At 47.0% G+C, this 14,026-nt stretch overlaps 4 protein-coding genes across 4 annotated transcripts; 3 read left to right on the forward strand and 1 right to left on the reverse strand.

Moving 5' to 3' along the window:
* Window positions 1-1,546: 1,546 nt before the first annotated feature.
* LY89DRAFT_688984 (O-acetylhomoserine ami) lies at window positions 1,547-3,912 on the reverse strand. Its single transcript, XM_018215823.1, has 6 exons — window positions 3,797-3,912; window positions 3,516-3,747; window positions 3,404-3,459; window positions 3,268-3,351; window positions 2,081-3,103; window positions 1,547-2,031 (listed from the first exon to the last, which is right to left on the reverse strand). Exons 2-6 carry the CDS (start codon window positions 3,562-3,564, stop codon window positions 1,870-1,872), a joined length of 1,374 nt encoding a protein of 457 aa, XP_018065377.1. The 5' UTR covers window positions 3,565-3,747; window positions 3,797-3,912; the 3' UTR covers window positions 1,547-1,869.
* Window positions 3,913-7,022: 3,110 nt separating this feature from the next.
* Window positions 7,023-8,600, forward strand: LY89DRAFT_674379 (acid protease; the record flags this gene model as incomplete). Its single annotated transcript, XM_018213436.1, has 2 exons — window positions 7,023-7,089; window positions 7,150-8,600. 2 exons carry the CDS (start codon window positions 7,023-7,025, stop codon window positions 8,598-8,600), a joined length of 1,518 nt encoding a protein of 505 aa, XP_018065378.1.
* Window positions 8,601-11,375: 2,775 nt separating this feature from the next.
* Window positions 11,376-11,863, forward strand: LY89DRAFT_235296 (uncharacterized protein). Its single transcript, XM_018206056.1, has one exon. The coding sequence runs from the start codon at window positions 11,432-11,434 to the stop codon at window positions 11,744-11,746; it is 315 nt and encodes a 104-aa protein (XP_018065379.1). The 5' UTR covers window positions 11,376-11,431; the 3' UTR covers window positions 11,747-11,863.
* Window positions 11,472-12,420, forward strand: LY89DRAFT_625398 (uncharacterized protein). Its single transcript, XM_018211073.1, has 3 exons — window positions 11,472-11,862; window positions 11,929-12,057; window positions 12,134-12,420. The coding sequence occupies exons 1-3, from the start codon at window positions 11,784-11,786 to the stop codon at window positions 12,406-12,408; spliced, it is 483 nt and encodes a 160-aa protein (XP_018065380.1). The 5' UTR covers window positions 11,472-11,783; the 3' UTR covers window positions 12,409-12,420.
* Window positions 12,421-14,026: the final 1,606 nt, after the last annotated feature.

Consider the following 14,026-nt stretch of genomic DNA (forward strand, 5'->3'; position numbering starts at 1 on the left):
ACCAACTCCGTCGAACCGCGCCTGATGATCCGCAATTGAGGATACAATGAAAATTGTGTCTTGAGATAAGATTATTTATACCTAGATTTACAGAAAGAAGACGGTAAGATTAAATTTAATATACACTCCTTCTGCAAGCTTTTTTCATAGAGTTACGCGTACAATAATTCACTATTCAAGCCTACAATCCGCAGCTCCTATACTCCTTTCAAAGCCAGCTTTCCACGCCCCACTCCTGTCTATAAAAGCCTCCAAGACCACGTTTTCAAACTTTAGGAATCACCATATGTATACAGTTCCGACTCATGAATTGGACGTCACCTTCGGCGCGGATATCCCAACGAAGAGGATCTATTTGCCATGATTTCCGGTCCCCCTACGCTTCATGTGTCGTTAAATTGACAGCAACCTATGCTTGGCAACAACAGCATTCTCAGCAATGCCACTCCCCGACACACCATTCTCTTCCTCACATATCCCACACCAAGAACAACAAAGAATGATTCCTCAACCCGGCGCATCAAGAAGCAATCTATGAGTTCACTTCAAGATATAGTACGGTGATGTAGCAGGGGAAGACGACGACTTTGAAGCTGTTTATATAGAAAACTTGTCTGAAGGTCGAGCGACGTAAATTCAATAATTACCTCCACACAGATTTACTTCCCAGAATCGATTCACTATCCCTAAAATTCACCCTACCTCTCAGCCTGCTTTCGAAGTCGACTGACTCTTTTGACCCCATTTCCACCCCCTTCTCAAGTATAACCCCCCCCCCCAACTCCACACTCAATCTCTAAACCCCAAGCGACCCTCCTCCTCCTTACGATACCCGGGCTTCGAGCCGGTGCCCGTTTGCCGCGCATCACCTATCCCGAAAAAGACACCTGATATGTTTGCTAATACGCATATCGTGCTTCTTTTACGACACGTCTAATACCGAGCAGCAAGAGAAAAAGTTTGTTGACAACAATACTAATCTTAACAACAACCTCGCCCTCCCGGCTCCCTCCGTACCCCTCTCCCACAAAGCAAGAATCAAGAGCTTGCAAGCCAAAGAAAACGAAAAAACTAAACAAAAACGGTACTCAACAATAAGGCAACAAATCCAAGTATCCAAGCACATGTGAAGACAACCATGTCTGTGTTAAAGTGCGATTGTAGAAATGGTGGGGGGTTGAGGGGTATTTATATTTAGATTGAGGACAGCAAAAACGCAGCAGATGTAAATTCAATATACATTCACCTGCAGACTTTCTCTCAGAGTTTGTCACATTGATTCACCACTAGGCATTACTGTCTTCCCTTCATATACAAGCTCAACCTGAAACTCAATTCCAGCCCAACCTGGAAATTCACCTCCACAGAGAAAATGTGGCCCAGCTTTTGACCTCCTCTTAGAAGTTGCAACGAAGACCACGCAATTCCAAGTTCATAAAAGTATTATTCACTCAGACAGCCTTTGCTCCAGTTCAAGGCCAAAGCCAAAATGACAGCCATGGTGTGAGAGTGCTGAAAGGTATAATCGACGTTCAATACCCTAAATGCTACGACTTAGCAACATCATCAAGTCTTCTGAAAGTATGGAGACATGGCAGCAATGATGAGTGTTAGAGTGACTAAACCCGAGGTTCACACTCGTGTGGCTTTCCCGTAGCATGACATGTACACATTCACGTGGTTAACCTTCTCAATAAGATCTGGCATCTGGGGAACAGGAGGTGAGATCGTGCATTCATATCTCAAAATCCACATGCTTTTTTCTCACTTCCCACTCCTCATCCAGGAAATCGCTTATGCTAAAAGATCGCAGCAAAGGTATATGAACCCCATGGAAAAAGCAACGCAAAAGCAAATCCTCTTCCCACTCTAAACAACCATCTTAGCATCCGCCTCTACGTTTCCCGTCTTCTCTGCATTTTCCTCGGCTCCTCCGGTAGTCTTAGCTGCTGCTGACGCCTCGAATGATTGTTGGAAATCGGCAATGATGTCGTCGATGTGTTCTGTACCAACTGAGATACGGATGAGATCCTAAATTTATGTTAGTAGATATTGATCTATGAGGGGAAGAGAGACGAACCTCAGTAACACCAGAAGCCAACCTCTCTTCCTCAGACAGCTGTTCATGTGTAGTCGACCAAGGATGGATAGCCAAAGTCTTCGAGTCACCAACATTAGCCAAATTAGAGATAAGCTTGAACCCATCAACAACTTGAGATCCAGCTGCTCCGCCACCCTTCACACCAAAGCTCAAAACACCTCCAAATCCTCTCTTCAGGTATCTCTTGGCGAGTTCATGAGAAGGATGGCTTTCTAGACCAGGATATGAAACCCAAGAAACGTGTGGGCTACTCTCTAACCACCTCGCCAAAGCTAGAGAATTGAATGCATGACGCTCAGCACGCAGACTCAAGGTCTCAATGCCTTGAATAAGCTGGAAAGCAGCAAATGGATTAAGTGCACTTCCCAAATCACGTAGGATCTCAACACGGACTCGGATGGCGAAAGTAATGGGACCGAAAGTCTCCCAGAACTTCAGGCCGTGGTATCCTGGTGATGGCTCAACCATTTCAGGGAAACGCTTGGCGTTGGCTCCCCAATTGAATTTTCCAGAATCAACAACTATGCCTCCGATCGTGGTACCATGACCACCAATCCATTTGGTGGCTGAATGGACGACAATGTCTGCACCATACTTGATGGGCTGTACGAAATATCCTCCTGCACCAAATGTATTGTCGACGATGACCGGTACGCCATGTTCGTGAGCTAATTTTGCAATAGCCTCGAAGTCTGGGATGTTGTATTTGGGGTTTCCAATGCTCTCGATATAGACTGCTTTTGTATTCTCGTCAATTGCCTTTGCAAAGTCCTCGGCCTTGTCTCCGTTCACGAATTTGGTATGGATGCCCAATCTTGGAAGAAAGACCTTCAATTGGTTGTATGTTCCTCCGTATAGGTTGGTCGTGGATACGATATTGTCTCCTGCGTGTGCGACTGCTGCAATGGCCATAAATTGAGCTGCTTGGCCAGAACTGGCTGCAACAGCGGCAACACCACCTTCGAGAGCTGCGATTCGTTTTTCAAAGACGTCGACGGTTGGCTGTAGACGAAATCGTCAGCTGAGGTGATCTTTGGAGCCTGAAGCTGTGTCTAGCTTGGCAGAGCCGATTTTTGACACCATGACTTGACAACGAAGAGAACGATTGCAGACATGTCTCCCGTAGACCTCATCGCACAAAGACTAGCAGGAATGAGAAGACGTACGTTCATAATCCGGCTGTAGATATTTCCAAACTCCTTCAGTCCGAACAACCTGGCGCCATGAGCAGAGTCATTGAAAGTGTAACTCTTTCCCCTAATTAGCTCGAGAAAGCATTCAATTTAGCAGGCATGTCCTCACCGTCGTAGCATAGATAGGAACAGCTCTCGCATTTGTTGCTGGATCGGGTTCCTGTCCTGAGAGTGGGATCAGAATGCGCAATTGTCAGTAGATGGAGGGGTAGCTTGCGTACCTGCATGCAACTGCAGAGTCTCGAAGTGTTCGGATTCGACAGGAGCCATTGTGGATATGTTCAGTAATTGAAGGAGAGAAGAGAGAAATTGATTAATGAACAAAGAGAAGCTGACTTGACTTAAAAGTGTCTTTCCTACCTCTAATAATTTTCCAAGGTCGGCGATCTTCAATGTGGGGTAAGGAAGCCACTTGAGCACGCCATATTGGGTGATCACGACCCGAGGAAGGAGCTGAGCTTGATTCACTGCTGCCTCATTCGACGTTTCTCGAGCTACATACCTTGTGAGTCGATGCACTTGAGCAGAAAATTTACAGCAGTCGTGTTGCTTGTGCAGCTTGGTTGTTCCGAAGTCGCCCTCTGGATTGATGGATTTCAGTGGTCAGAATTTGGACGGATGCAAGGGGATGCAAATTGGAGGAAAGGATAAAAGAAAATGACCGACGAGGGGTAGTTTTTGATGACTAATTCTATTCATTGCAGCTTGTGACATATAATACGCAGGTCGGCGTATACGAAGAACCAACTATTTAAGCAACGTCGAGAACTTCTCCTGGACGTCCTCTCCGTAGGAGAAAAAAGTGGCCGTTTTTGACACACTGCGCAATTTCGATTGAATCACATATTAATCAACACACAATTAATAAAACCTTCAAGATAAATTTATCGCAATAATCTTTAAATATTTTCCCACATCTTTCTCACTTCTTGTATAAGAATTGGATCGTGTACTACTAAATAATAAAACATTTGAATCGTTAGATTTAGGTGTTCTCGCGTGTCAAAAACGGCAGCTTTTTTCTCCGACGGAGAGGACGTCCCCCTTTCATATATCTGGCGTTCTATGTCTACTTATCCCATCTCAGTACCCTGCAGCCGATTTTTTATTCTTGTAGAGGACAACAAGAAAACTTTCCTACCTTCCTTACTGTAGTGCTCTCAACGAGAGACCTAAGTTGAAGATGCTCCTTCGAAGTAGCTTGAAACTGTATAAAGTGTAAGGTTGACAAGCCGCTCACAAGAAGGTTGAGTTGATGTTGGGGTTGTATCTCTAAGTCGAGGCATCTCTCGGGTATTTATCCTCCGGGTTTCTGTCGCCAACCTCGTATGCCTATGCTGGAGACCTTTGATCTTGAGGACTATTCCTCTTCTATCTTAAGCCTTCGACCGCTCTAGATCACTTATGTCATTTCTTCGGCCAAGTCTTGGCTTGGGAAAAGCTTGCCAAAGTACGGCGAGGCATATCGAAGAGGAGACCGAGGAGGAACGCTGGATTTGCGGCTTTGGGGATGACCTGTAGAGTTCGGTGGTTAGCCAGGCTCATGAGTGACGACGGATGAGCGTGTGAGACTTTAAGAGGGTTCGAGAAGGAGAATCGATGGTTTAGTAGTGTGATTTCGAGGATATTCGAGGTGTTTTCAGGGTATAGCTTTGAGGTATGTTCATGATACATCGTTTGGCTCTTTTGGTGGTTCAAAGTATGTTGCTTAAGTTGTTGAAATGCAATCAAGTGATTTCTTTCTTTGGAAGATGAAGTCCTCAATTGAAGGCAGGCCGGAACCAAGGCAATCGAACGATCTTCATCTATAATCGGTTCTTCCCTATACATCCAAAAGGTTGATGATGCCGAGGAAGTCAAGCAAGCCTGGAATGAGCGACGAGAATACAAAGAGAAGTTTCAGAAACTCTTCGCCCAAGCGTCATCAAAGATTCTGGCGGACATTGTGGGGGCGGAACGATATAAATTGATGGTTGCTATGGATGTGGGCAAGATTGGAGGGCGGCTTGGAAAGACGAAGGTTGGAGAGAAAATCTCCGGACTGAAGATGTACAATGTTGCCAGCGTAGTGTCCAACACCTCTGCATGCTAAAGGGCAGGTCTGGAACATGAGTGTGAAGAGGGGTGCTCGTGGCTGATAGTTGTCTAGTGTAAGAATTGAATTTGACTGTTCCATGGGGCTTTTTGCTTGCTGGGTACATCATGGTACTCAAGGTGTTGTACGAAGTAGAATATGTACTAATATGAAAAACGAATCAAGCAAAATATGCCGTACTCGTTCCATACTTGCAACGTGACAACTCACCGTGTTATCTACACAGGCCTTAAAATCTGGATATCAGAGAATATTGTTCCAGACTTAAGGGACCATATAAGTGGGAAAGTAGGTTTTTGAGATAAGAAATTTACATTGTTCTTCACGTCACTCCTACCCCACACCGTCTTTGAACTCTTAATTTATACTTGGGACTTGACCCACTCATATTGTCCGTGACATGTGGATTGATTAGTCAGCTCCGTTGGAATCTTTCCATTTCAGCCTTTTTCAACCTCTTGCAGCAACCATATCTCGAATCTTTCTCCATCACAACTTCTCGGAACTCTCATGGATCAATTCCCAAAATCAGCCTTACGCACCGCGACGAGGCGTCTAGCACAAGGGAACCTGGTCTAGATCGGCAAACACGAGTCTCGAGAAAGAGCTGTCGAATCACCACCCCGCAAGATGATGTATTCAAAGCTACCACGAAGTTGTAAGGCAAGATCTGCATGAGGAACATACGGCAATCAACAAGAATCTTCATCCCAGTCATCGATCATTCTCTGGGTCCCGAGAGCATGTGCGAGAAGCTCTGGGAGCGATTGGGGGCTTTCGAGCACTCAAAAATTTGACGTTGGGACAAGCTTATTCGAGGATGGGAACGAGCGCTCTTACCAATATTTGAAGGGGGGATAATCAATTTAAATGTGGGGATTGGATGCGGCTCAGTTGCTTACATCGATCCATTTTTCCAACTTTCAACTCAAGAGGAGCTCCGGCACGGGCCAGCTTACATCCCTTTCTCTCAGCCGCGTTCACCTCGTTTAAAATTTGTTGTCCCGACTACGGCATTTTCTTCGCTTTGATTTGTTGCAGATAGCAATGGAGGGTCATCGAAGGATTCGAAGCCATGTTCGAATGCGCACGGCACGGAGGAGGCACACGGGGAAGGGCCAATCACCAGTTGCCAGCAGCAGCTCACTCAGCCACCTTCCAGATGTAACCTCGCGCGCAATTCGAGCTTCAACTCTACTCTAGGTTTAGTGCAATTTCCGCTATGATGAGAGGCGCTGTCGCGCAAGGCTCTGATCCAATTTACTCCTTCTTTTATTCTATCTTTTGTCGATGAGAACGAAGTTAAGTCAAGTCAATTTAGCCAGTGCTACAGTTCTCTCCAATCACGACGATGAAGCTTCGCCATTCTTTGCTGGTTGCTGTTGCACTCGCGTCAAGGTGCACGTCTACAGCGTTACAAAATGACGTTCAAAACAATGCAGTGGAGGCTCGTCTGGCACCGAGAAGTACGATGACAGTCGACATTCCGTTCTACACCATTGTAAGTCTCGAATTCCTATAAATTCTCTTGTGCGTTCCAATGGCTAAACAGTATCGTTTCGTGTGCTAGTATTGGTATGGCCTGTGGATGTACACCAATGTAACCGTTGGGACTCAGGGGCAGCCTGTCGTCATGTCTCTCATCACATATTGGGGAGACTCGCAGATTTCGAATGGATCAGTAAACTTTGGTGATTCATGTATGTGAGCTTATTGGGAATATGTTTTCTGGCCCAAAGAAGAATGCTGACTCTAACAAGTTTCCTCCCACGAATCTACTACCTTCAGCATCCTTTCCGATACTGAATTCAATACCACTGAAGGAAATGGCTTATGGTACTCCGGAGAGTATGCACAAGATACACTGCACGTGAATGGAAGTTCTTTCGCAGATTTCATATTTGCTTTCATCGAGGACGGTGTCGAAGTTGGTGACAATTTTCTCGGACTGGGCGATAAGGTCGACGAGGCGGCTGTGCAAGACGATAGCTCGTCGCCAGAAAATACTTTCTTGACGTATGCCGTCTCTAAAGGCTTGATACAGACAACGGCATACAGCGTGTCGTTCGATGATCCCCTCGACACACTGCCAACAGGAAATATCTTGCTGGGCGGATTAGACGCAGGAAAAATAAATGGGAGTCTCGAAACTCTAGACACGACAATTGTGAGGGGAACAAACACATTTTATGACACGGTACTAGCTGTACCATTGGAATCAGTATCATATAGTCCGAGTGGAGATCTCTCCCATCAAAAGGCGATACAACCTTTCCAGGCTATTCAGGTCCACCCTTCCTCGGGACCTATGTCACTTCCTGTCGATATTGCAACCACGATCTGGGCAGCCCTCGGTGCAACTTACGACACCACAATCGACCCTCCGGATGCTGTCCCAGTGGTCCCATGTTCGTACCTTACTAACACGACCACTCTGGATTTGCACTTTAGCTCCACTACGATCATCCAGATACCCATGAGCGATATAACAGTCCACAATGGGACTGGGATCAATGGCGAGGACGGCACGTACGCAGAAGGATGTAAGCTTGATATTGGGGCTATTTACACCAACGAGTCGTTCAACAGTATCGGGGTCATGGCGTTGAAACACATGTACACTGTTTTCGATCTACAAAACAATGAGATCTCCATCGGTCTGCGCAGTACTTCTAACAAGGCCTCCTCCAACATCATGGCAATCGGCCAAGCAGGTGTACCCGCGCTCAACCTCGGTGCTTCTTCCCCGACACCGACTCCAACACCAAGCCCCTCACACCCGTCCACTCCAAAGAAGTCTCATCGCGCTTTAGCCATTGGTCTCGGCGTCGGCTTATCCTTGGGGATCATTCTCCTCGTTGGCATTATAGTTGGTGCAATCTTGTTCTTCCGACGAAAACGGGCTACTCCAGCCCCAACTCAAGATACAGCTCCAAACCCAGCTCGGAGCCCAGTGCAAGCTCCCTTCCACCCTTCGAGCCCACAACCCGACTACAGCCAGTATCCCGAAGTAGCCGTCATCCCAGAAAAACCACCTGGATCAGACGATGGACTGTCGCCAGCAAGAAGTCAGGGCCCTCAGCACATATCCCCAACCTCGGAACAGGATACGACGGCCCATGAGCTTCCTGGTTCAACAATCCGGCACTCAGAATTGTCGGGTATATCTACTTTCCAAATACCACGTAGTCCCGAGCAGAATCACTCGTGATTTACGCTTCATCGGTTTCGAAATCACAATTGTTGGAACTAGGGATATTTTGAAGGACTGCTACTGTTAACGATCTGTCGTCTTAAATTGTTGGATTGACGAAATTGAGGTCTCCATCTGTTGATCAAATGTCTAAATCGAATTTGCTTGAATTTGGCAGACTCGCAGAGCCAGAATGCGCTGGAAGACAACCGCCAGGCATCTGATTATATGCGAAGTCTAGCCAAGAGATTTCAGTCTCAACGATGACCTCCTCTTGCTAGTACGACTTTGGTACGAAATATGTTTCCCTCACACTGTCTCGATGTTAATCTTTGCTGCAGAGAGAGTGGGATACCTGGATGACGACACGGAGGGAATCCAGGTTAAATTGGCACCTCGGACAAAAAGACATGTGGAGTGGTTCTGGATGTGTCACTAAAGTGTTGCTGCACGTCACTATACCTCAGGACATCCTCACTTTGCGGAATTCAGTCGTCCCTAAATAGGGACATCCGTAAACGATGTAAAGTCTGGATGTCCCAGCCGCAGGTTGCGATGTGCAGCAAGTGCACGTGATGGATCAAACATTTTGAGGTATCTTCGGAACTGAAAGTGTGGAATGTGTATCGCTTTGAGAGTACTTCATGCGCCAAGCTATATAATGTATATAATGTAATAAACACAACCCAATAAATACATTTGTGAAGGGGCTACAACTGACATCAACACTACGTCCACAGACAAGCGAAGAGGATAGCTACACAGCTAAATTAAATTCATAAAACTAGGACACTCAGACTGTCTAAGATTTTACGCACGATTAATCGAAGCAGAAGATTCAAGGCTATATATCTGAACAACCTCGTCTCATCTGAAGCACAGATTAAACAAGAGACCAAAAATGAAATAGAAAAATTAAACAAAACATTTCGGCTCCCTGCTCACCGTCGGAGACGATCGGGAGCTGCGAGCCAAATGCCCAAGCGCAAAGCATTGTCGTTTATTTTTGAAAAGTCGTGACGACGACTGATCAACCATACGGCCAGCCGAGTGGTTGATGGAAGCACTTTTGCTTATTACAATCTACAACCGTGTCCAGCAAGCGATAGCCATATGCGGGGATCAAGCTACGCTAGCTAGTAGGTGAATCGATAAGAGGAAGGGGCTGTAGCATATCACTTTCATGGTTTGATGCCCTCGTGATTCTGATAAACGAACTCTCAAGAGGGTTCTTTGATATTTTGTTCAAGTAGGAGGCGAGAGATAGCTTTAGCACGAGAGCCGTTCTTGTCAACTCTTCTTTTTAGGAAGTTCGGTAAATTCGGTCTATGAACAAAACCATGTGAAAGCATAGGTATATCTAAGGTATGGACCACTTGTTATGCACGTGATACGAAGTCCATTCCGGGCTCGTGAAGCTTATAGAACATGATAAGTGACCAGAAATGGGCTCAATTCCGTGACTTCTTCGAGTATCTTGCAATCAAGAGAAGTACCCAATGCTCCAAAAGCTCGAATTAATTTCCCGACCTGTGATTGGCTCAGCGTCTTTTTATATCACGAGAGACTGCTCTGGATCACTTGGCAGAAGAGACGACACGAAATTGACATGAGAATAGCTTGGCCGAAGGCCACTTGAAAAGGCTATTCGATAATCTTAGCACACTTCAAACCTTCCAAGCCAATCTTTGACAGCGCAAAGATGTGGAGTCGAGTAAGTGAAGGCTTGGCGAGACATTTTAGACATCGGTTTGAGAAGAAAATAAACCTCAACCAAGCTCTTTCCAAGGATAATGCAGCCTCATTGACATCTCGATGCTACTTCCCCGGGTCTCGAAGCAAAAGATCAGGTCAAGCCAAGCCAAGACCGTTTTGGGAGCTCAAATCACGTGAACTTCACCCTTTTCAGACAGTGATGTGACGCGACGCACCAATCACCTCCTCCATTGGCCGCGAAACCATAAATAGCCTGATCTGATACAGACCACCGAAAAGAAAATCGCATTGACAGCAACTCTCTCATCCACGTCCATCCATCCACAATAATTCTTGTCCAGTCTCACAAGATACTTACCCTCTAGGATACGTCCCCTTGGCAGCCGCGACGATCATTCGGCCGCCTCCTGCGATGAGGTCTGCACAAGAAATCTATCTCCAAGAGCCATGCTGGCTGTGTCTGGGCGAAGCCTTGGGTTCTTATGGAGAAGGGAAGAGAATCGCGTCTTGCGACTGCTGGGCGGGTATTGGCGCGCCATGTTTGTTTCATTGAGGGCTGATGCGCGGGCTTGGGGAGATCAATGCGTCGTCGCATCTGCTGTGTCGAATGCCTTGGACTACCTGCCTAGGTACCGTACGAAGTCTGGTTTCTTTTCTTGGGAGGGGGGTTCGATTGTTGATGGGATTAAGTATTCTTGTTATTGTTATTTATGGGAGTGGAGAGAGTGGCGATGTGTATGGTGTGGCGTTCGTTGTCCCTCGTAGCGTAGATAGGAGATTACAATCTACAGTATGTACCCCTCCATCATCAAGTGAGTGATGCCAGCGCAATCTCAGCAGATTTCCTTCGCTCCCCTGCATTTCTTCACCCACAAAATGCAACAACGCATCTCTGGCGACGGAAAATACTGTACTATCATCAAATGATAACCCGCCAGGACTCCATGCAGCAATTCAATTCCAAGTCCCAAGTCCACCACCGTGGTCCGACGCCATTCGCCACCCCTCATTGGCCCTGCCAGCCAGCGGGACCTTGCTTGCTCGGGCGCTGCACTCCCCCTGTACCTGCACCTGGACCTGCACGCTGTTTCAAAAATGACACAGAAGGGGTCAAGACCAGCGTCCCCCAGATTATGCGACCAACTTTTCCTTTAACAAGGCACGGCGCTCTTTCTTCGCTGCTGCTCATTTCCAGTCCTCACCCCCCCCCCCAACTTCTCTTACATACCCGTAATTGCAATAATACAATACCCAGTGGGTTTGTCTGCGACTTTTCTCACTCTTCCTTCTTCCTTCTTCCTTCTTCTTGCTCTTCTTCCTTCCGATTTTCAACGACGTTCGGTATATATCTTCTTCACACCACACTCTTTCACTCGCACGCGCGCACAAGTTGCAGCAGCTCCCTCCCATTGAAGATTGGAATTACACCAGAGATACCCGATACTTGACACTATCACCACACACACACACACATATACCTTCAAAATGGCGTTCGGATTACTCCTCCCACTGCGCATCGCCCAAGGCATCTTCGCCATCGTCGTCATGGGTCTCTCAGCCTACGGTAACTAACCCTCCTTTTCTCCCAATCCAATCCCCCTCCAAATCATCTACTAACAACAAACTACAGTCGCCCACTGGTACGACGCCGACACCCTAACCGCCTCCCCCTCGCAAATCAACTTTCTCATCTTCGTCCCCCTCTTCTCCTTCCTCTCACTCATCTACCTCGAGCTCTCCCCCCGCTTCATGGCCAAAGGTACTTTGCTTTCCTCCCCCCCTCCCATCCATCCATCCATCCCTCGGCTCTCCTCCCCCAAACTAACAAAAACCAGTCTCCCACCCATACATCCACCTCGCCACCTCCCTCCTCAACACCCTCTTCTACTTCGCCGGCTTCATCGCCCTCTCCGTCTTCCTGGGCAAACTGCTCTTCTGCCGGGGTTCCGTCTGCGCCGCGGCCCGCGCCGACGCCGTCTTCGCGGCCTTCTCGTGGCTGTTGTGGACCGGTGCTACTGCTTTACTCGCGCTCGATATGTTCAAGGGCGTGCGAACGGATCGCGAGGCGAAGGTCGCGATGAAGGAGCAGGGGGCCGGGGTGGGGGCTTGAAAAGTGGAGAGGAAGTGGCGTGGGAGGGGGAGGGGCGATTGGAAGAGGAGGGGCGGTTGGTGGGTTTGGGAGGGGGAGGTGGTTAGGGGTGGAGAAGGGGGAGGGAGGTGGGTGCTGGATGAGGGGAGGGAGTTGGGGTATCGGGATGAGGAGGAGGTGGTTGTTGTTGATGTTAGGCCGTGGAAGGGCGTTCAGTAGGTAGGTATGGGTTATGATATATGGAATGGACGGATGGATTGAATGGGAACAGGCTGACTGGATCGGACTGGGGCCGTTCTCCTTTAGAATAATGAATTTGATGCGATGTCTTTTTTTACATATCTCTTTTCTTACATTGATATTTGTCTTTTGATGGAGCGACAAAGAGAGATTGCCGAGTGGCACAGAATTGTACCAGAATTGAGGCGGTCGCATCACTTCGCTACTGTAATGCATAACGAATGCACGACACGATGAGACGATGCGGAAACGGGGCACGCGTCGGCTGCATAACAGGCCTTGGCCTTACCTACCTCGACTTTGTTCTTCTGTTATATGCTAGGGTTGCGCGAGTGTGACTTCGTTTTCGAGGTATAGTGGGTTATGAATTTCGTGGTTTGTTTTGTTTGATGGAGAGCACCTACCTAGTTACTGCTTCGAACGTTGGAAGGTGTTCACTTCACGCATGCATGCCTCCTAAACCGCGCTACTCTACCTAACGAATTGCCGTCCTCATGGTAGAAGTCAACCTGTAGCTAGTCGTACTCGTACTCCCTAGCACCGCAACTCATAGATAGAAAGGGGGGATTCAACAACCGACCTAATCACCGAATGTATTAAAGAAATACTTTGGGTATTCTGATACTTGTCACTGTGATTTGTACAGTGAGTCATCGCCTCAAGTTCATGGTGGGGTTCTTCCTGCTAGATCACTCTCATATTGGTGAGTTTTAACAGAGGGGATGGTTGCTGCATCTTCTTCGCATTGGCTTAGCCTTCCATTGGTCTTTCTTGTGAGCGTTTACCTCGGCAAAGTAGTCGCTAGACATGTTATAATCTTTACTATAGTGTAGAAGTATTTCAAACATTATCAACAGCAATCTTCCTCCTTAGCCAGCACCGGCGCAAGAAGTAGAACCAGTACATAGCGTCAACTATTAGAATCTTAGACATAAACACAACAACCGCGGCCTCTAATCCACCGACAGCTAAAAATGCATTGGCTAGACAGAAACAATTTGTTAGGGAGAATCGTTATAGCGGCTAGGTGCTCTTGGGCTCGTCTAGGTAGAAAAAAAAAACAATACTTACTTTCCTGAATTAAGATGTTAAAGTTGTTTGCCCCCATCCAGATATTTTGCACCATAGCCACCATCCACAGAGAAAAACAGAGGATCAGAAGAATCATCCATAAATTAGGATTTAGTTTATTTTTGCGTATCTGCCATCTCTATATCGCCATGAACGCAATTGTGTTTATCGAAGCTGCGATCTCGACTGCGAAAGGCCTATTCAAATGTTAGAGAAAGAAGATCGATTGAACAACGGAGATATCAACTGACCAGACAGTGCTTTGCCCAATAGCTGGATAAGACACATAGGTGTCATTGACCGCGTCGTAGTTGTAAGAAGGCGACTG

The sequence above is a fragment of the Mollisia scopiformis genome (assembly GCF_001500285.1).
Source record: "Mollisia scopiformis unplaced genomic scaffold LY89scaffold_24, whole genome shotgun sequence".
NCBI lineage: Eukaryota > Fungi > Ascomycota > Leotiomycetes > Helotiales > Mollisiaceae > Mollisia > Mollisia scopiformis.